General features: G+C 48.7%; 2 protein-coding genes across 2 annotated transcripts in view; one reads left to right on the forward strand and one right to left on the reverse strand.

Annotated features, from left to right (window-relative positions):
- Positions 1 to 6,416, reverse strand: part of Insyn2b (inhibitory synaptic factor family member 2B) — a 106,215-nt gene extending 99,799 nt beyond the window's left edge. Inside the window, exon 1 of the mRNA XM_046421401.2 lies at positions 6,257 to 6,416. The gene's annotated coding sequence lies outside the window, so the exon portion shown is untranslated. The remainder of the gene's footprint in view (positions 1 to 6,256) is intronic.
- The window catches only part of Dock2 (dedicator of cytokinesis 2), a 409,837-nt gene that overhangs the window by 291,349 nt on the left and 95,290 nt on the right, over positions 1 to 23,198 (forward strand). The window contains exons 28-30 of the mRNA XM_046421400.2: positions 8,604 to 8,702; positions 11,351 to 11,445; positions 21,747 to 21,825. Of these exons, the coding sequence (XP_046277356.1) occupies positions 8,604 to 8,702; positions 11,351 to 11,445; positions 21,747 to 21,825 (273 nt within the window). The remainder of the gene's footprint in view (positions 1 to 8,603; positions 8,703 to 11,350; positions 11,446 to 21,746; positions 21,826 to 23,198) is intronic.

The following is a 23,198-nucleotide window of genomic DNA, read 5'->3' on the forward strand; positions in this document are numbered from 1 at the left end:
GCAGGCATCCCTTGGTCCATCCATCCATCCATTTGTCTGTCTATCTGACCATCCCTCCCTTCCTCCTTCTCTATATTGGCACAAAAGATGCCCAGGGTGATGTTTCCTGACAGTTAAGTTTTGTTTGACAATGTCAGGGTGTTGGGGGGGGGTAGGATTGAAATGAGCATATTAAACACTTTTTTGTGCCTCAAGGTGTTGCTTAATCTTAAATATAATGATTATTTCGTGTTTATAGAGCAATAGTCTTTTTTTTTTCCTTAAGAAAACAAAAGAAGTCTGGAGTAAAGTTGATCTAGGCCAGTCATATCACCTTTCTGATCCTTGGTCTCCTCATCTGTCAAGTACAGATGGTATCACCAACATCTACTGAGTGTTGGGAGGAAAAGGGTCAGGCATGTCCAACAGTTGGCCAGTAGCAAGTACACAATGACCTTCAACTGCTCTGATCACCAGTGTGCTTCTCAGCAGTGTCTAGCACAGAAATGTCTCACTGATGATAGCTGTTCTTTCTGAAACTATTCTTTTTTCGAGCAGATTTGTGACCCTCCAGACCCACACCTCCATAGATAGAGTTAGAAGTAGAAGAGGGAAGTTCTTCTCCTCCCTTGCTATCACCATATAAACGTCCTTACAGATGGGGAAACAAAGGACCCAGCACAGTATCTGAAACATGGTTCACCCTTTAGGTTACAGTTACTTTAGTTACTTAAGTTATAGTTATTATTGTTTAGCCCACAATTCCTCCTGCCTGAGACTTATTATCCTTTTGTGATGCTTTTTCCCGTGGAAGGAGGACCTTGGAGTTATCTTTACCTGGACGCACATACCTGCAGGAGAAGGTGAGGAGCTACTTAGGATATGCAGCCAGGGCCCACACCTTGGCGATGCTCCTGGTTTTGATTTTTCCCAGGGAGGTGCGAGCTGAGGACTATACCATATGGTCCAGGACTCAAAACAGACTCTCCTGCATAATCTCTCCTAAAACACTCAGTATGAAGCTTGGAAGCCCACACTGGTGTGTGCACCAAGAATAAATCCTTGTTTCTGAAACTGTTCTTTTTGCAATCAAATTTGTGACCCTCCACACCCACACCTCCATAGACAGAGTTTGAAACAGCAATTCTCTTCTGTTCAGAACGGGGGTATCTGGTTTCTCAGGTTGCTCCCCCAGACTCAGACTCCTGGGGAACAGCCAGGAGCAGACTGAGCAATGAGCCCCTGACCCTGAACATAAATGGAATTTACACACAACAAAGAGAATTCATGTCCACTTCCTCCAGAAGAGGGCCAGATTCTCCTACAAAATTATCATTTCATGAGAAGTGTTTGCTAGGAGAAAGGCACCACAGGAATGAAGAAGTGTCAACACTAAGAATAGAGTTTGCACGTTCTATAGACCCACAACCCTGGGAACAACTCCAACAGGGCCGTGGAGATGGACTTGTGGCTAAGGCACCGAAACTGCTTCTTTAGAGTCAACCTGGTAGCACATTGCACCAGAGCACGCTTCCTAAAGCCCAGGGGGAGAGCTTCCCTTTGCACTTAGAACAAAATCCAGACTCTCACCCTGATCCCCGAGGACCCAAGGGGCCCAGTTCCTGCCTGTCTTTCTGACTCCTCACATACTTCACCGCCCCCTCAGTCCTCTCCGGGCTCTGCAGGCAGCCCCGCACGTCCCCACTTCAGGGTCTTTGCACCTGCTCTTCACTGGACCAGGATGCCATTCCAGATGTTTGCGTCAGCCATTCTCAGCAGTCAAGTTTTCAACTCAAACGTCAGTGTACAAAGAGGCTGCTGCTACCCTATTGAAAATAGTTCCCTTCCATCTTTCCATTGCTCTGTAACACTTCTCTAGTAGCATGAATCCTCAAGAGCAAATCTGTTATGAACCTTGTTCATAGATGAGTACCCACCACCAGAACCATGCCCAGCACATAGTAGGTACTCAAGAAATACTTGTTGGATGAAGAAATGTGTGAAAGAGTGATGTCGTTCTGGCTTGAAAGGACATAGTTTAAGAAACCAGTCCTAGTTAAGGAACCAGAAGGCCAGAATTAGAGCAAAAACTTCTTGGGTTTCTGGCCTTTACTGGAGTAAAGGTGGTCAATGTATGACCCCAGCTTTTCAGAGTTTATGGAGGGGACATTCTTGTAGAATAGGGGATGCTACAGTAAATTCAGTTTCTCATCTAATGTCTGTTGAGCCCCTGCAATGTGCAAGTTTGATTCTAGATCTAGAGATACAGCAGTGAAGAACGTCTAGGTCTCTTCCCGGTGCCGACAGGGGCCAGGCAATAACTCAGTGTCAGAGGGAGAAGGACCCGCTCTCAGTTCCTGCACTGCCACCTCCTAAATGCCCGTCTGGGAAGACACTGGCATGCCTGCTTGGCCTCCTTGTATCTCACTTTCTTCCTCTGTAAATGGGTGGAAAGCGACCCCGTGGCATTGCCAAGAGGATTCAGGAGAAGATGAAGGGAGAGACCTGGGCACCAGGAGGCGGAATGGGACTTGCTTTTTTTCCACCTCCTCCCCCCGGATTGAACACCCCATTGTGTCCCTGGGAAGATTTAAAGCGCTCTAACACTGCAGAGCCACAGCACGGGCTCCAGCCAGGGCCAGAGGTATAGGCTTCAAAGGAAGCGTCTGTGGGGACACAGCTGCTCGCCTAGTCTTGGTTTCCATCAGCCTCGCCACGCCTTCCTCCTGCCCCTGGTCAGCCAGGATGGCTCTCTGAGGGGACACTGTGCTTGTAGCCTGGAGAGCTGACCCATCTCTAATGTCCACCGTGTCAGGCCAGGGTGCTTGCAGCCGACCCTCCTGGTGCACCGTGTGCATAGACAGGACATGTCAGGGGACATCCAGAGGATACAGCATCCAGGAGGCACCTTTCCACTTTCCTGTGATGTTGCCCCTTTAACATGGAGCAGATCACACCAAACCCCTGACTCTGTGCCCAACAAACCACGTCCCCAAGCAGAAAGGTAACTTGGTTTACTCTGTCACACAGCAGGGTCCCCTGGGTAGCTGAAGAACGTCACGGCACAGTGACAGCCACCTCCTACGGTCAAACAGCTGGGAGACTTGAGTTTTCAATAAAGACAGTTGTATTTCCTGCCTTTGAACAATTTGGACACTGTTGTCACTTTTCCTACCTGCCAGCGCTGTCCCCAAATAAAAGAACTCTCCCAGCATGCTCTGCTCTGAGAGGCACACACTCGATTTACTGAACAGCTGGACTCGAGGCATGTTGCAACCCGAGGCTTGTTCCCAGCTGAAGGGCACGTGGCCCTCGAGCTGCGTCTGCGAGCACTTGATGTGTCCACAGGTAGTCATGGGTAGACGGAGTCATCATTTCCTCCATTGGGGTTAGGAATTTTAATTAGCTAATCTGCCTAATTTTTCTGGACCACCGTCGGCAACAAGACAATAATAAAACTAGCTAATAGTTATTGGGGGCTTTCTGCATTCTCAGTTCTTGACAGGAATTCATTTTAACCCTTTATTCCATGTGAAGTAAGAAATGTTTTTCTCCTCCTCAATGGATGAGGCAGTTGAGGTACAAGACCCTGCTCAAGGTCACACGACCAGAGGGAGGTCAGCTGAGGTCTGAACTCGGGCTGTTTCCCAGGACCCACTCTGGACTCTACGTCCTGGCAGAACCAGATAGGAGCCCTTTGTCCTGCTCACGGCTGCTCCCTTGGTACCTAGCATGGTGTCTGGAACTTGGTGGTTGCTAGGAGAGAACGTGCACCTTGGCTGCCCTGAAGAGTACTCCAAATTACAACTCGAGCAGCCTGACGAAGTTCTAAGATGAATGGGTTTTAGAGTCCTTGTTTCTCCTGGCACCGTCCCTCCCACCTCCAGTCCCAGATCACCACACAGACAGCACTAGCTTTATCCAAGAATAAAACCCGTTACATAACCACATGGCAGGCAAGGGGTGAGCAGAGAAGCAACCTGAGAGGGACATGTTGTCCACCTCTAGTCTCCAAAGCGTAGCCCCTGGGAAGAACTTTCCATCTCCCTAGGAGCCTCCCTCGGCCTGCAAACTTTCCTCCGTCTCCTCTCCTTGGCACTTTCTATATTTTATTTTATTTTGGTCGTGCACATTATTTGAAGTTACTATAGCAACGTGTCACCAGCTGGCATTGCATAGTAATGTTGGCATTTGGGTAGCAAGCTCCCGAAGTTGCTCTTTCCCTCCCTCTGTGATCTCCTCACTCCCACTAACCTCAGGTGAGTGGGGTGCCTCCTCAGCCACTGGGCCCCTCTCCCCTGTTTGGCTTGTTTTCCAAGGCAGAGCAAATCCTATAGAGTCTTCCGTGCTTCCCTCTGCACTGGGAACTGCAGGAGTCCTGTGTGTGTGTGTGTGTGTGTGTGTGTTTGCATTTGTATTATAGGATGTTAAATAGATATGTTGAAGTTGAATGTTGTGTACCAAAACTATTGGCATTATTAGTATGATGATCAGGACAATTTTTTTCATGCAAAGAAGTGAATGCCAGGGTTTTCGGAGGGCTACTCTCCACATGGAAATCACTCAGTATCTGAGCTAATTATTTTGGGCCACATGGTGTGAGGTTTCTCTTCTCTTTTGCCTCCATATAGTGAAGAGACCCCCACTGTTTCCCTCGGAGGTCCAGCTCTCTCCCAGGTGCGCAAGACCTCCCCACGTACTGACTGATGAGCTGAATTAATTACGAGAATTGATCACCTCGGCATGCAGAAGAGGGTCCTACACGGCAGATAAACCCCGCCGCTTGCCGCGTCAAAGAGCCCTCATCAGCCAAGTGCCCGTGATGACTGTACTTATTTTTACACGTTTGACCTAGTTTCAAACCGTGTCTCTTCATGCTGTGATTCATTAGCCACATTTTAAACCAACCCCGATCGGAGCCAGGTGACTCTGCTTGGTTTGCCCCAGAGTCTCAGATTCAATTTCTCTCTGGAATTTAATATGCAAGTTCCACTGGTATTCCGTTTTAAGAAGCAATTTCCTATCCAGGCACCTGGCATGCTGCTTGGGATGGATGAGTGGCTGCCTCGTGCCTTGGTAGTAAATATATGTCCATTTCAGAATCTCTGCCAGGGATGAGAAGAGGGGGATTCTTGCTAGCCTGGACTACTGGGGATCCCCCACCCCCATAGTCCCCGCACAGCATTATACTGCTCTTCTGGGTTGCTGATGGGCTTGGAGTTCGAGCTCCTTTGCTATAAAGTTTCAGCAATGTCAATGTTAGGGCTGTCTCAACTGCTAGGGCAGATGCCGTCTGATCTAATTCCTTCTAAAATTTTCAGTCATGGTGATGTAGAAGCAGGGTCCCAAACTTGTAAGAAGGGAGAAGGGCAAGACAGAGTTGCCATTTTGAGGGTACTACTGGAAAGGGGACACATGTCAGAGAAGCCTAATGTTGTTCCATCCTTTTATCATTGTGACAAAGTGGTTTTTGAAAATTCAAATGGCAGAGCAGAGCCTTTCCTGAACAGAAACCTGCTACCCGTGTCTTGCTCCATTTCGGGTATCAATCGGTGGTGTTGCTATGACTTCTGAGGGGTCTGATACCACAGTGGGCTAGGTACTACAGTAGGAAAATGGGATGCCTGCAGTTGGAAGTCACACACTGTCATTTTTCACTAACAGCCAAATGCAGGTAACTTGTGCAAACTTCAGTCACATCACACCACCAATCCTACGGAAAGGAAAAGGCACCCAGCTGGGGTTTTCTGTGTGGCAGTTGGAACAAAGAAATTAACAAGCTGGTAAAAGTAATTTTGATCGATCCACAATCTCTACCACACTAACCCACTCCTAATAAAATGATAATGGTTTTCTTTCACGAAATGGTCACTCTCTCTAATAGGGACTGCAATCCTGCTCCTTGATTTTTTTTTTCTTTTTCAAGGAAGCATAGAAGTTTCCTTAAACAGGGCTTCAGACAAGGCAGCCTTTTCAAGGTAATTCCAAGCAAAGTTAGCTCCCAGATCTGATTTTTGCATTTCCCCCCTTTCCAATTGAGCCATTGACAATAACAAGCATTCCATACCTATGCATCTGGGGCAGCCAGCAGTTGTGACAATGGTGGGCTTTTCACCCCTACCCCCCCCACACACACACACACCCATGCAAGCTCACAATCCCAGCGCTCCGTTAAGCCAAAGCTTTAGAAGTAAACTATCGTCCAAGAGGCGAACAGCGTTTTCTCTTAGAAGATCATCCATCACACACACAAATAAAACCTTCCCACATCTCTTACCTTGAAACAGTGGGATTACCTGCCGGAGATGTCCCCCCTTCCTTGCACAACAAGCCAGGCTTTCACCAGCAGCAGAATAACTCCGAAAGAAGGAAAAATAAGTCCTTTATATTGTAATTTTCACTGTTTATATGCAAGAAGTGTAGTGGGTCTGCTCACGTAGGAATAAATAAGCCGAACAAACTGCACAGCAGCGACTGTGTGAAGAGAACGGCCCTCTAGTGGCCACAGGCGGAATTCTTCCAGGAAGGGAGAGGAGATGGAGGGAGTAGAGGAGGCAGGGGATCGTGTGCGCATACACACACGCACACACGCACACACGCACACACACACTTGTACACCCTTTAAGCCCTAGGATTTTGTTTACATCCAGCTGGCCAGAGGTATACACAGGAAGTAAGTTCATTTCTTGACTTAATGGACCTGGTTAAGTTGGCAGTGCTGGGGCTGTTCAGTCTGGGTTGAAAGGGTGAATAATTTCAAAACTCACCACCCGCTGTTGCCTGAGCAGGAGAGAGGAACTGGCTGCAGACCATGCAGGGGGTGTGGCCCCTTGTAGACGCTGCCAGTCCCCTCCATGGAGTAGACTGGTCACTGTTCCTGAGAGTCCTGGTGTGGGGCTCTCTGCCAGATCTGTATGTTTCCTAAGCGTTTACGGTGAATGTGGGGGTCACCCACCGGCCAGCTGGGCTAGCTTCCTGTGTGAGTGACCCACTTAATCATACTGAGTCCCTTGCTTAGAAAGGCCACAGGGCTATTTTGAAATATTCAATCATTTTAAACAAGGGCCCCACATTTTCATTTTGTTCTGGGCCCCACAAATTGCCTAGCTGGTCCTGCCGGCAGGGGAAGCAGACGATCTCAACTGAAGAGAACCCAGAAGCAAAGGACAATCTGTATCTTTGGGAGCCACTTTGGTGAACAGGAGCCTCAGAGACATTCAGTCACCCTAAAGGGTTCTTGAGGAGGAACGCAAAAGGGGTCTCCTGGGGTCACCAAGGATGCTGCCCCACCACGGGAACAAAATTTTCAACCATCGGCAGGTGTTAATGTTTGCCATATTTTTTAACAAAAGAACTTCTTTTTATATAAACAAAGGCAGCAGTGTGTGATACCAGCCCCAGTTTGGGGTTCAAACATAAATTTTCCAAGCCTACCGCCTCCAAACATAAAACTTCTAAGGACTCTTGGAGTGGGGGTCCCTAGAGACACCGGCATGACAGTGCCAGTCCATCTCCAATTGTCTGCACTGGGCTGGACCACAATGGACCTGCCTCTGGCCAAGATGGCAGCCCCCAGGGGATCGTACAGGGGCGGTACAGAGTAGCTTCTCCTGGCTGCTGGCTCAGTGGCTAATGCTTCCTTGACCAGGTCTCCCACCCTAAAGCTGACCCTGCCAGTCTGGGAGAGAGATGGCAAGAGAGACCAAGCTGAGGTCTATGGTGCGTGAAAGGGTGTATTCCCTTCCTCTCTGCTCCCAGGGATCCTTCCAGACCTCTCCAGCTCTCCGCCTCGGTTTCCCTCTTGTCTGAATTCTTCAGGATCTTGAACTTTTTCTCTCCTGAATTCAGTCATGATTTCCCAATGAGACCATCAACTCTTGGACAGCAGGCTCCATCCCTTCCTTTCTTATCCCACCCTAGGTTGCCGACTTCTCTGGCTCCTTCATAATGATCCAATAACTGGTCCCTCCACAGGGAACCCTAATGGGATTTCAGGGTGGTCTCGGATCCAGTGGATCCTTTTTTGCTTATTAGCGCATGTCAATTCTACAGAAGAACAGGTTTCCTTGAGGCACATTGGTACATACAAATAAATAACTTGCTTTGATTATCAGATCCTTTTGATAATTCTCTAGTGGGAGATATGGATGATGGATGGATGGATGGATGGATGGATGGATGGATGGATGGATGGATGATTGCCCCACTTTACAGATGAGATAACTGGGATTTCCCATGTAAAATTATTTAACAGGAAGTGAAACCAACTCCAGGAGCCCCACCTCGGCTGAATCTCCCAACACCCACCACCGCTCTTTTCCCAAAGTACAAATAGCAGGAGAGGTCACATGTCGGCTCTTATTTTCATACCTGCGGTGCTTGCTGCAGGGGCATCATAGGTGCTCAGTGAAGGCTGATTCCATGAAGGCGCTGTAAGGAGACATTTTCCCCTAGGCAAATTTCACACACTCATCCAGTGAGGAGAGAGTCCCTGTCCTTGGACGGCCCTGTGACACTTGCTGGGGAAGGTTGAGCATTTTCCAGTTTAGAGTCAAGGAAATGGGAGAGATGAATCCCATGGTCCTTTCTCACTTGTCCGTGGTATTTTTCTTTATGTCTTGCAGAGTCACTTCGTGGCATGTATGACGGCCATCCTAAACCAGATGGGTGACCAACACTACTCCTTCTACATCGAGACCTTCCACACCAGCTCAGACCTTGTGGTGAGTCTGAGAGACGCTGGGGGTGGAGGGCGGGTGGGCAGGACGTGACACCTGGCTCTCATGGTTCTCATGAGTTTAGGACACAAGACGTCCCTGCAGGTCTTGGGCGTGTTTATGAGCATGTCTGATTTCCTGTCTCTTGTATTTCTCACTCTGGAACATGTCTTCAATCATGTCAGAGTCGAGTCATGGACATCTACCATGTGATCTAGATGTGGCTCAATAAATAGGTGCTGGTAAATCTTGGACGCTTGCAGCCTAAGAGCAAGAGTTGGAGTCATGCAGTCTTGGATTTGAATCCTGGCTTTGTCACCAGCTAGCTGTGTGACCAGGGGCAAGAGAACCTCTCATAAGCCTCAGTTTCCCCATCCGTAAAGTGGGGATAATTTGATTGGGTTTCAGGGTATGCTGAGGGGCTTGGGTGGGAGCACTGTATTGCTCACATTGTGAGTACCCAGGAGAGATAGCTAGTATTAGGTTATGATAGTGCTTAGAAGAAATTGCCCTGAGCCCAGGTCTCTTTTTTCTTTCTTTTCTGTGCTGAGGATGGAAGCCAGGGCCTAGCGGATGCTCCTCAAGTGCTCTACCACTGAGCTACATCCCCATCCCTGAGCCTCTTCTAGCCTCTCAGGACTCAGCTGCTACAGGACCACCACCCCGTGCCCCATGGCCATCGGCTCTGCAGCAGATACAACAGAGAGGCCCACCCTAGCTGCCCTGTCCCAGGGTATAGCAGAGGACCCTCTCCTGTCAGTGTGGCCCTTTGTCACTCACCACTTCCAGGGGCAGGAGTCCTGCTGCTAGGAGCTCTCTTAATTCTCCTGGGAAGACCAAGGGTGCTGAGCCTGGACCACCCTCAGAGAGTGGCCCCTCCTCAGGGAATGACTGGGAGCCAACACCCCCAACCCCAGCAGTGAGCCAAAGCTCTCCTCTTTGAAGTAGGGTTGGAAAGAAATGGAACCCTATTCTGGATACTCAAAAGACAAATAAAAGGAATAACCCCAGTTTTTCTCCCACCCCCACCAAGTTCTTTATGTCTTGGGACACGGAAATAGGAAAACCAGATTCCTAATTTTTGATCTTTTATGTAAACAATGATTCCTGGGAAGGAAGGTGGGGAAGGGAATTCTTACTTGTTGAACATACGCACTTTCTTATCTGATTCTCCTAGCACTATGACATGGGTGTTAGGAGTCACTTGCTTCAGCTCTACAGTCTTCTTGACGAAGGCTCCACAGCAGTACAGGACCAACATGCCCGAGGTCCACCTTGAACCTCAGCTCTGCCCCTCACACTACATGCATCTTTTCAGTCAGAAGCCACTTTGTCCATCTGTGAGCCAGAAGCCTTCTCCATCCCGTAGGAAGGGGGTGTGCCTGGGACGAGAGCCACACTTGCCCAGGTGACATCAAGGGTGAATAACAATCTCTGCCATTAACATCTCCAGCATTAAGGAGCTCTTGGCTCCAAGCCTCTGTGCTAAGCTCCCAGGTGCACCTAGTCACTGTGCGGACCCTTGGGGATAGATGCTGCCCCCATTCTGCTGATGTGGAAGCTGGGACTTAGAACACTGAGGCCATTTTTCCTAGAAGCAGAGACTGCTGGGAAAGAACCAATGCCATCTCCAGAATTTTGCAATTTATCTTAAAGCAGTGATTTTCAAATTATGTTCTTACTAGCTGCACTCTGCTCTCTCTCTCTCTCTCTCTCTCTCTCTCTCTCTCTCTCTCTCTCTCTCTCTCTCACACGCACACACACACACACACACACACACACACAGAGCCCATCTACGTTTATCTATTTCAAATATTAGGTTCCAGGTGAGATTTCCTTTGAACAAAGAATTCTGCAGTCAGGATGATTTGAAAACCACTGCTCATGGAAAGAATTCTGAAGGGACTCCCTCTGGATTTTAGGCTTCACCTAAAGCATTCAAGCGATATGGTTTTTATTACTTCCAGCTCAAGAGGGTCACAGGTTCTGGGTCTTCGCTATCTGGATTTGTACTGAATTTGTTTTCTGCAAAGATGGAGGCCAAGTTTGTCCCATTGCAAAATCTGAGAGAGTGTGTTGAAGTCACTTTGAACCTCTCCAAAGGAGGGAAGGAGAGTCCTGGTTCCTATGCTCTCTCTAATCTGCTCATATGTGTGTGTGTGTGTGTGTGTGTGTGTGACAGATGAAATAGCTGTGTTTACACCACTGCTAATTAGATGCTCATTTAAATAATAGTTTATTTGCTAAATGGCCTGAGATGTGTTCATATGGTGTCGATTATTTTCTGCTCAAATACATATTTGGGAAGATGATTATAACATTGCCACATCGATGAATACATTTACTTCTTTATTCTCAAAGACAGAATTAATAGTGCTTTATTTTGAGATTGTCTCCTTATTCCATATTCATGTTCTACTTATTTGCGAAACAGCCTCTCAGAAGCCAACTTTTACGCTTCTATTTACAATGCATGGCAATGAATTTCCCTGAATTAGCTTCAATGAAGAATTGATCCCCTTACCTTTCTTTCTCTATATATAAAATAATAATAATAATAAAGGAAACATTGTAATAGCCCACGTGACCTGGACACTTGAAGTCACTTCCTACCTGCAAGGCTGATGACTGGCGTGTTTTCTCCACTCTTTCAGGACTTCCTGATGGAGACCTTCATCATGTTCAAGGACCTCATCGGGAAGAATGTGTACCCTGTGGACTGGATGGCCATGAGCATGGTTCAGAACAGGTGGGAGACCTTCTTCCCAAAGGCCACCTCCCAGGGCTCAATGAAGAGATCACTGGTAGCCATGAGGTGGGGATAGCTCCCCCTAGTGGGAAGAAGTTGAAGTGCTGACATATCCTGTCCACATTGAAACCCAGGGGAGAACTTCACACTCATCCTGAATTACTCAGAAGTCCCCCACTCCTTCTCTGTTCTTGAAATCCCAGTTAGGATACCACACTTTGTCTATGAAACCTTCCCTGAACTCTCTAGACAGGCAAGTATAGGGAAGCATTTTTTTTAAAGATAGAGAGAGAGAGGAGAGAGAATTTTTTAATATTTATTTTTTAGTTTTCAGTGGACACAACATCTTTGTTTGTATGTGGTGCTGAGGATCGAACCCAGGCCGCACGCATGCCAGGCAAGCGTGCTACCGCTTGAGCCACATCCCCAGCCCCGGGAAGCATTTTTAATTATATTATTTCAAAATTTATTTAAAATAATCAAACATATCCTGTGACCTATGGTAAAAGAAGTGCAGGAAGTTTCATTGGATTAAGCAGCATTTTCCAAGAGAGGATTTAGGAAATAGAGTTTTACCGATGAATCTGTCTTCGGAGCCATTGGTGTGTTGTAACTGGGGTGTCTCTGGATGTGCACATCGTAGCTATGAACATCTTATAGATTGTCAGTGTAACCCAAGTGGAGCTCACACCCAACATGGCCCAGCTGAGCAGGAGATAAAAGTTAATTGTCAAAGATTTCAGTATTTACCATTATGTCTCTAATACATTTCAACACAGTGAAATTCAGATCCTGACACTCGGCGACATCTTCTAATATTCCTTTTCTCCACCCACCTGCCTCCCATCTCTCTCACATGGTGAGGTTTCCCCTGGTCTCTCTCAGAGCCTTTTTCTCACATCCCGCCCGTGATGACCTTCAGCGGGGCCTTCCTGGCCCCTCTCTCCCCTTTCTCTCCCGATTTCTTTGGCTCTTGTGTTTGCTTCAGTTCCCCCAGGGAAGCCCTTCATCTCACACCAGCTCCCAGTTTATGGCCCTCTACATTTTGCCTCAGTTCTGTATCCTGAAACCCAAGTGCTGATTGGCAGAGAGAAAGGTCCCCAGAGGGTGGAAGAAGAGGAAAGTCGAACGAGCCGCAGCTGAGTTCTCTTTGGTGGAAGGGAAAGAGAGGAGATGAGGAACATTTACATATTGATGATTTGCCATTGATACAGCCTGAGGATTTCTATCTCCCATGCTTGGAGCCGACTCCAGCCCCAGCTGCCCCCCCCCCCCCCCCCCCCGTCCTTGCTCTCCCTGTGTCACCAGATGACAGTGGACACCCTTGCCCACAGAGCTCTGGGGCCAACATCCAGGGCTGCTGGAGTGGAGGAGGGCTTTGTCTGGAAGGAGCTGTCTGTCTGTGTGCCTCTGCTTCCCCTGGGAGGAGGAAGATCAGCCCAGCAGCAGGTGTCAGAGCGTCTCAGCTGGGCCACCTCCAGGTTCTCCCTTCACACCACGCAGGTGCAAGCTGACTTCTGCAGGATTATTGTGCTGGTGGGAATTGGGCCCAGGCCACATGCTGGGTCAGAGGCAGGTCACTCCCCAGCCCTGTGGGCATGAGACAGGCAGGTGCATAAAGCCCAAAGCTCTGGAGGGCTCCATGCTTGGTTTCATACTCTGGTATCTCGGAGTTCTTAACAATTTCTAGACAAGGATACTTGTATTTTCATTTTGCACCGAGCCCCCATAATTTTGTAGCTGGCTCCTGCACTACAGGAGGGCCCTTTGCTGTTTTGCCCACTGGTTGGTAAGGTATTGGGGTTTTGCCCACAGGCCTCCTGCGGAGTGGCCTGCACAGTCATTCCAAAGAAACACATGCGGATCTGTGGGCCAGTGCCTTGGAGGAACATCCCCTCCTGAAACCCCTGCTCGCTACGGACCTGAGTCTGTTCATCTGGAGATGATTCCTTGTTTTTCACTGCCAAGGAAATAAGAATAGAATTTTCTAGAAACCGGAGAAAGTGGAAGTGTCTCCTAAATGGAAACATTTGTATCTCTTAAGGATCAGTTAAGTACTATTGTTGCATTTAATTTCTTTTTTAAAAAAGCTGGACTCAGCCTCCTGAGTTCTGCCACCTTGCCTTTCTCCGGCTTCCTCACCGGTACAATAGGGACAGCAATAGTTCCATTAGATGGACTTTGCAGCATGAGGGTGGAATGAGCTGTTCCCAGCACAATGCCCGGTGGCTGGGAAGAACCCGGTGAGTGACAGTGCTGCCACCACAGGAGAGGACAAATGTGGTCTTGAACTGGAGAAGCATGTGCTGATGTCACCCCTCCCCCACCCAATGCCTGGCTTCTCATACGCCTGGCTTGGTCCCTTTCCTGCACCTTCTGGCCACAGTGATCCCTTAGGATCCCGGCCCCTTGAAGTTTCACTGTTGTGCTCCTTCTGTGCCATTTGCTTCAGCTGACGTTCATGTTCGTCACGTCACGTCCTCCTCCAGGTGGTAAAAGCTTCAGGTGCATTCGCTCATTTCATCCCCCAACAACTTTACAATGAGGTAAAACTGTCAGAATCTGCATTTTTATCGGTGAGGAGCTGCACACAGAATAGATAAGTAGTAGCCTACTCACGACTGCATTGCTGATAAGGAACCGAGAAGCCATTGGATCTGAGCCCCAGCCCTAAGGGCACTGCTTGGACATGTGCCCTGAGGCCCAAGGAAGGGGGGCCTTGCCAAGGACCCAGCTAGGTGGGACAAACAGGACAGCGGCCTGGGGTGCCCAATGCCCTCCTCTCTTCTGCAGCACCACAGCTGGTTCCTGTGGCTGGACCAGCTTCACTTCTTAGTCTGAACATTGTAACTTTCTTTCCTGTCTTCGTCCCTCCGCCTCCTCCTCTCTTTTCTCCCTGTTATCTATGTTTTCTATAAAATCTGCTTGTTTTTATGAATTTTCTCTCATCACTTATGATTTATATATACATATTAGTCATCCATTATTTACTTTTGTGCAGGCTGGAGGAAGGAGTGGGGTTTTCCAAAATCAAATGTCGCCCCAGCTGTGTACCGCTTGTGTAGACAGATGTAATGACAGTCTACTGCAAGAGATGCTTCCTGTTAGAGCTTTTTTCCCCCTTTTTGTTGAGATGCAGCATTCAGTAAGATCTGATTTACATGACATGATTAATTTTTAAATAATCAAGTTCTTTAAAACACTGTAAATTAACAGAATGGTGCCTAGGAACCTCTTCCCCCCACCTTCCATCTGTGCCTTGATCTGGAATTCCAGCATTTCTGGGGGCCTTGGGAATCTACATGCATCCCTGAAGCTCCTTTTAAATGCAGTTAACTGACCAACAAATAGTTATTGAAAGTCTTAGGTGTCCGGGCTCCAGGGCATACACAGATCAGTTCAAGCTATGGTCCCAGGTGGCAGAGGGCTTCCAGTCTAATGGGGAGACAAGTGCACCCGTGGGAATATTGCCTACTGCTGTATGGCCACCGGAGACCCCCCAGAGGCAGCACAGAGAAGTGAAAACCTGTGATTTCCTGGGCTCAAATCCTGTTTCTATCAGTTAACTGGGCAAGATACTTAACCACTCTGGACTCAGTTTTCCTCCCCGTCAAGTAGGACTAGCAATAGTGCTTGTCACAGAGGATTATTGTGGGGACTGAGATGAAGTAATACACAGGAAGTGGCCAGAACAGCATAGGCACAGAGCCAGCATTTCCCGAATGCAAACTTCCATTTTCACTTTTATATGCTCTAGACGTAGCCAAAATGCTTCACGGAAGAGGCAGATCTGGCTGCATCCTGTCTGCATTTATCAGTGACATGTTTTAAGGTCTGATCTCATCTCAGGCCCATAACAGGCACACCGTAAGGGTCACAGCAGTTGACCTAGGGAGCCCCCCGGGGCAGCCCAGAGCAGTTATCCAGAGGTCTCTGAGGGTGCTGAGGGTGAGGAGCACCATCTCCGTCCTCCTCCTTCCCTACGTGGACGTGACTGTTCCTTTTTGGAGTTCCCACCTCCTCCACCCACATCACCCAGACAGGGAGCGAGACCTCTATGGTTCCTTCTGTCGACAGGCTCACCTCATCTGGATGTCCAGAGGCTACTGGTTTCCCGAGTCTGGGAGTCTCCTGCATCCCTAACTAGATCCCTAAATGATGCAGGAAGTGTCATAGGCGCTTGGGGCAAGCCATGCCTGGTACCCAGCTGGCATCTGCTGATTGACTGGAGCCTCGTGGTGCCGGAGCTTCAGTGTTGAGGGAAGCGGCTCAAGGGCTCTGGGGAAATGGATGTCTCAGTGCCTCCTTCAGAGGGATGAGCCCTGCCCGCTGGCTGACTCTTTCATTTCCATCTTCAAGTGTGATCAGTAGAATTAACTACATCCCATGAGCTTCCCACAGTGGGCAGGTGGGTGGGGTTCAGAAAGGCCCTCGCCCCAGCTTGGCGATTCTCCCCAGAAGGGGCATGCCCATCTCTCCTGTTCCCTCTTTTATCACACCACGCACCTGTCAACCTGTGGGCGTGTGTTGATGCTGTGTTGTCACTTCAGGGTATTATCAGCCTCAGATCTTCGTGCTCCAGAGATACAAGGTGGCGGCAGGTTAAGAATAGTAACAATGACTGACATTTATGGAGGACCTCCATGTGCTGAGGCTCTGGGCCACCAGCTTCAAATACTGCCTCTTGTTTGATCCTCATCCATGGCTCCTTTTACAGAAGGAGCAACTGAGATTCATGGAGGTCAAGGTCAGAGCTCAGAAGAGGGGTGGGTGGGAGGTTGACTGGAGGCTTGCTCCAGCCCCTTCAGGAGTCTATGTGCACCTTTCCTTCCTGTGTCCCAAAGGAGCGATGCATAGACGTCACAGAGGCTGACTCGGGAGGTGGGACGTGGGCTCAGCTGCTTCTGTAACAAGGATTCGTTCTGCTATACAAAGGCATAGGAATCCAGGACCCCCAGTGGCCGCGTCAACACCTCATGCAGCACAGCTTTGGGGGAGAGCAGCACTGCATTTGATTTCTCTTTCTGCCAGCTTCTGCCTGCTCACGATAGCTGACTTCTCTGCCCCTTGCTCGATGGCGTAGGATTTCTAGTTGCTCATAGAAACATCCACTCATGGCTTCCCGCAAGGGCCCAGCCCATGGCCTTCTCCCTGGTCCTGCTTTGTGCCACTTACAAGGATTCGATCTACTCCTAGTGGACTTGGGGGTCCTCACTGGGCAGAACTACTCAAAAGACCCCCCTCAGGCTGCTGGCAGCCCAAGGAAGACTGTGTCACCCCAAATGTGAGCCCAGGGTCCAGTCAGCTGTGGGCAGAAAGGCAGAGAGTCAGGAGTAGCGCAAAGACACCTGGTGCCTGGAGGACGAGGGTAGGGGCACTTGGTTCCCCAAGTCCACAGCAGACTACACTTAAGAAGAGTTAGCGGATTCTTCTGACCTGCAAGGCTTAGAGAAAGGCGGGGTCGGCTCTGCGGCATGAACATGAGAGATGGCCCGATGTTTCCGAGGTCCTCTCTGCTGCTGTTCAGTGGGAGGAACAGCAGCACCTGCCTGAGTGGGTAGGATTAAATGAACCAATGTCAAGCAGAGCACTTAGCACAGGGACGATGTTCACATGGTGACTGCTAATGCCTCCATCACGATCACCATGAAGGCCATTAGCTCATGGCTGGGGTCGGGCAGAAATGCAGCGATTTCCTTATGCATGGTGGTTTAAGACCTCCCTTCTGAAGGCTGGGACTCCACAGGTACTGGGTCACTGGGAAGTCACATAAACTCACAGCTCCAAGATGGCAGCAATGTCGAGCTCAGAGAGTTCATGTGGGATGGCGGTGGGGAGGTGAAGGGGAAGAGAGGAGGGACCCTGCAGAGCACAGAGCCTGGTTCCTGATCCACAGCATGGCTGTGGTGGTATTTCTCAGACACAGCCTGCCAAGGATCATGGATGGGAAGTGCTGGGCTGAGACTTGATAATGAACTTGGTTCTCAATGATTCAAGTTCATTGTTGAGAACAACAGAGTTGATGTGTTTTTATTCCAGCCCACTTCACCACATTAGCGCTTAGGCTTTATGAGCAATTATTTTAAAAAAAAGTAAAACAAGGAGGGTAAATAAGCTGTATTTTCCTAGTGCCCACGTGACCAAAGTGAAGTGATACTCTGTCTATAGAAGAATCTGAGGGACAGAAGGACACAGTGCCCGCCCTCAGCATAGGTTGATGGGTTCCTGGTCACTGGACTGGCTGGGAGAATGCCAGACAGGTTTCAGCTGACAAATGACTCTTCCTGGAATTATTGATAGCTTTCTTGCTGCTGAGAACGTGTAAAACCCCTCATTTTGGTGTCATCTTTCAGATTCCGAGATGTTTATACATAATATGACAGCCACTCAATGTGTTTCCATCTGGGGAATCAGATAACTAATCTTTAAGGAGAAAATATAGATGTTGTTTCAAAGGCATGTTAACAAGGGACAAAACAGCAAAACCAAAGAAATTTCCCCCTTTTTTTTTTTAAGAAAGAGGAGAGAGAGAGAGAGAGAGAGAGAGAGAGAGAGAGAGAGAGAGAATTTTTTTTTAATATTTATTTTTCAGTTCTCGGCAGACACAAATCTTTGTTTGTATGTGGTGCTGAGGATCGAACCCGGGCCGCACGCATGCCAGGCGAGCGCGCTACCACTTGAGCCACATCCCCAGCCCCAGAAATTTCCCTTTTGACAGCCCTGCGGGGAGGTGGACTTGTGGGATTCTTCCTTCTGCCCTTGTGTGGTCCTGGTTGCTAGCTGCTCCAGTGTGTGTGTTGTGCTGTTGGCCCTGCCTTTGGAGGCAGAGTGGAGCCACCCCAGGGGCTCTGAGGCCACCGGGGCCAGCATGATGCTGGTGCCCCTGCACCAGGCCCTGCGCTCACCACTTCCATGCTCTCGCTGCTTACACCCCACAGCGACCCCGAGAAAGAGGTTACAGCATTGCTATTTCACAGCCAGCAAACTGGGACTTCAGAGGTGATATTAACATGTCCCAAATCCACATAGCCAGAAAGTGGCAAAACCAGAAATAACATCCATTTGTGTATGTGTGTGCTCCACATTCTGTGATCCCAACTCCAGGGCACCCTGTGCTTTTTGTTGTTCTTGTTCTTGTTCAACAAACAACCAAGTGTTTCACGAACACCTGGCCCAGCAACCTGGACAAGCAGTGTGCTGGAGGTACCTGCCCACCCTCTCCACCTACCCAAAATACACCAGTGGCTTTGGTGGGCATTTCCAGGCATCTGGAGAAAGCCCTGCTTCTTTCTTTCTCTGGGATTTTTCTGGCTATGGAGTGCTCAGCCCATCTGCAGGACAAATCAGAAGTACCAGGAATTTAATGTCCTAGAAAAACTTTCAGCCAATAAGGAGCAATGTTAGTGGTACAATAACCCAATATGTTTGTCCCCTGGGAGGGGACACTTCTGACATGCAAATGTGTTCTATAGAGTTTCCTAGAGACTCCCAAGCAGAAGCGAGTCTCAGTGATCACCTACAGCAATGATCCACTCCTCAGCATTCCCTTAGTGGCCTCCCACAGTGGCTCAGGTAGTCCAGGTAGTCACTCACTGAATGAGTCACTCACTGAACAAGCAATTTTCATTGGCTGCTGCTATCTGCTCTCCACTCCCTAAAATTTTACAAACATAGATACACGGAGGCAAGTTGGGCACATTGCAGTTGTATTATAAAGCCTTTGGGGAAACTGAGGCAGCCTAAAGGCCCCTCAAACCCCAGTCAGAAAAAATTGCAGACATGAGGCTCAGAGGAACAGGCTGGGTTTATTAAAGGAATAGGAAAAGGGAAGAGGGACACTCTCAAGGGAGAGAGTGGGTCCTTTCAGAGAGGAGAGAGACAATGTGCCTCTCCTGCACTCTGTTTTTTTGGGGATCCCAGAGAAGTTTCCCGACAGTCCCGCCCAGGTCCGCCACTTGACTTTTGACTGATGGCAGGGTGACATCAAATTTTCAATTTCCCACTGCAATGGCCACTCTAGGTCACCTGGGCTGACCTGTTCTAATTGGATCCTTAACCATGCATTCTTACAGGTTTTATGGTTAGGAGTAACTGTCCTTTTCTCCCTGAGTTTCAGGATCTGGTCACCAAAGTCTCCTGGGTTTCTCCCATCAACAACATCTCAGGCCCACATTTCTCCTGCAGATGACATGTACTTTGCTGAGGAATGTGTCATATCCTGTCCACTTAGGCCAGGCAAGGCTGTAGGTACATTGCTTTTTGGAAAAGAAAGCATGTGGGGCTAAACACAGTGGGCCCCTTTTATGGAATTATTCTATTAATCTTATGTTCCCACCATCCTCATCTATCTGTTCCCTAACAGTTGAGAGACTACTGCAAAAATCCAGGCGAGAAAGGACAGTGGCTTGGCTCAGTTGAATGGCAGAGACAGGACATGGTGTAGTTGAATTCTGGATTTATTTATTTTATTTTATTTTTTCCTACTGGGGCTGCTTTACCACTAAGCTACATCGCCAGCCCTTTTCATTTTTTATTTTGAGACAGACTTGCTAAGTTGCTGAGGCTGGCCTTGAACTTGTGATCGTCTCACCCCAGCCTCGGTGTTGCTGTGATAACAGGCATGTGCCACAGTACCCGTCTAATTCTGGATATATGCTGAAAGCAATGCTAAGACAGTAGGATCTGAGAAAAATCCAAAAGTCAAGGCATGACCAAAGTTGCTAGGATTTTCTTTTCCTCTCTGAGCAACTGGAAGAAAGGTGTTGTCTTTAACTTAGATGGGAAGACTACAGTTTGGGGGCTGGGAGGGCAGGTATTAGGATGTTAGTTCCAGGCATGTGCCTCTCTGATGCCTATTAGTCATCCAAGTGGAATATAGAGCGGAGAGCTGGAAATCCAGTGGGAGAGGCCAGGGACAGAGATGTGAACCTGGGAGTCACAGGCAAGTGATCAGGCAGTACGTGTTCTTGAGGGCATCTCAGGTCCCTAGGGAAGTGCAGTCTAATAGAGGAGATAGACAAGTAGATCACCCTGTACCATGACAACAAAGGAAATCCTGGTGACAAAGACACAACAGACCCTCCCCCAAAGACTCTCTAGGCGATCAGGCTACGAAGACACAGCTAGAATGTGAAGTGTGGTGACCAGGGGTGTAGGAAGTCACCTCAGAGTCTAGGGAGTGGTGGCGTTCACTTAAGTCTTAGGAGACTGATGGAAGAATCTAGACCATGACAGGCAGGCAGAGAAGGAGTGGGCATTGTTCAGGAAGAACACAGCCAAGTACTCAGGAAGCGACCTGAAGCACGGGGCCATGGCAAGAACTGAGCCCAAGGAAGCTAGGGTCCCAATCATGGAGGCAGAAAAAGGGTTTAGACTTGTCCTGTGGACACGGGCTCCATGGACGTCAGCAATGGTCCCTTTGGGCAAAGCGCTCTTGAGGAGGAGGGGGCAAAAGATGGGAGACTTGTCAGTTGGGCTCTGCAGGGTAGAAGAAGAGGAAGAGGTGGCCATGAAGACTCTTTGGACAAATGCAAATTGACCACCGGTAGCAAAGTGTTAAATGTGGGCTGGGTTTGACCAGTATTATGACGTGGAGGAGAAGACCCGAGGTCTTCATAGGAGGTTCAAGATGTACACAGAAGGGTGATCGTTGGAACATGGTTTGTAGAAAAAAAAAATAAAAGCCAAGGCATCACACAAAGGTCCATCAATAAGAAACTGATTAAATAAACGGTGACACATCCACACAGCAGAACATTCTTCAGTGATTAAAAAGGATGATATATATCTGTGTTCACCAGCACGAAAGGAGAGCACGATTTGTTGCTGAATAAAAAAAGACAGGCTATGAAGCAGCATTTATTGTGAAACACCATTTATCAAAATGATATCCTTAAAATATCATGCATATGTATACGTCTGAGGAGACCTTTGAAATTATGTTCACTGAGCTGCTGATGATAGATTTCTCTAGATGCTGGAGTGCTATTGGTTGGTTTCTCGTTGCCTCTTTTCTGGATAGCACGAACTTTCTGCCATAAAGTTCTAATATCTGAGACATAAGGCCCCGCAGATTTTCCAAAGGAAGTCAAATAGTCCATTCTTGAGTTCCAACAAGGCAAACGTGGCCCCAGGTCTTGACTCTGATAGGTGTCATCTGCCTTGGTCACCATGTGCAAATCATCATTGGGTCTTTGAGCCTCTCCCTGAGGGAGGGTGAGGGAGTTTTGGTTTTGTGCAAAGTGGAGGGATGCCTGAGGGAGCATGCTCAGATGGTCTAGTAACCTTCTCCCCTCTTCCAGGGTCTTCCTGAGAGCTATCAACAAGTTTGCAGAAATCATGAACCAGAAGTTTCTGGAACACACGAACTTTGAGTTCCAGGTGAGTGTGAGGCACTGGAAGTGCCCGATACCTCTGAAACCTTGGAGATGATTGCTCCAACACACACATCCCAAAGCACAGAGAACGGGTCAGTGCTTCTGGGGATGTCCACAGAGAGGTGCAGGTAGGAAGACAAATTCTTAGGCTTGACTAATCACCAACTGAGCCACACATGCAAATGCATCCACATGACGAATCTGGTGCTCAGGGAGAGACCTGCATTCATTGTCAGCAGAGCAGGCGCCACCTTTCAAAAATATATCACATTTTTCCCCCTTTTCTGTCCCCTCGATCCTAGAGACAGCTAGCCATAGACACTGAAATGTGTGTGACAGTAAAGCTCACAAATACATCTCTGTGGCTTCCTGGTTATTTTCATAGTCAGCCAAGACTTGAGGCCTCTGAGACATTCAGGGGGCTAACAGCAGGTCCCTGGACAGACAGAACGAGGCACCTCCAGGTCTAGACCTAGAAGAACTGACCCTTCAAAGCTGGCAGGAAGCCCAGATGGCTTCCTGTGGCTGGATGTGTGAAAGACAGGCCACTCCAGGGAATTTCTGACTCAGGGTCTCCTGTAGTAGGGACTCAGGAAACAGAAGCCACTGAGTCTGGTGACCATGATTGTCGCGACCCCCTCGCCAGCAAGGAAGACACGACACAGGATTCTTCTTTCAGCGGTTTATTCAGGCCTTAACTCTAGTCTTCTCTCAAGCGCGCTCTCCACTCCACGCACCCACACACAGCCTAATAAAGCTTGCTCAAGTCCAATGAAAAGCTGCCACGCGGGGTTTTCTCATAGGGTATTGAGGGACAGCGCGCCAACTTTTCCTAATAAGGAGTTGTTTACCAAGATCTACAACGGAGACCGGCGCCATCTTCTAATGGCGGCAACGGTCTACAAACACGGCTCACCACACATGATAGTAAGAGCAGGGGTCATTTTCTGACGCCGTCTACACACCGGACCTCAGGAGATGCACTATCAGGACATCCTCTTTCTCAGTCCTTGCAGCACCCTACAAGCTAGCTACCTACCACTGATGATATTTCTGCTCTCAGGATGCAGGCATAAGACTCAGAGGTGAGGAGGACATGGCCCCGTCACACAGCACATCTAGCTGGGACTAGAGCTCAGTGGTGGCTGTCACAGTGGCCCACACACCTAGCAGGGGCCACATGCTAGGGCCTCACCCCCCAGTGGGGCAGCCTGGAAGAGACCAGGTGAGAGGGTCTCCCAGTATAAACATCTTCGATAGGGGAACAAAGTGTGACACTCTGACCATTTGGAATCAGGAGAGATGTCTAATCCCCACCGAATGCCAGGTGCCTGGGGGCTCTAGTTTTGCATGTGTTCAGAGAAGGGAATGAGGCCA

This window comes from Marmota monax, unplaced genomic scaffold, assembly GCF_021218885.2.
Source record: "Marmota monax isolate L192 unplaced genomic scaffold, Marmota_monax_Labrador192_F-V1.1 WCK01_AAM20220418_F8-fsc00084, whole genome shotgun sequence".
Taxonomy (NCBI): Eukaryota; Metazoa; Chordata; class Mammalia; order Rodentia; family Sciuridae; genus Marmota; species Marmota monax.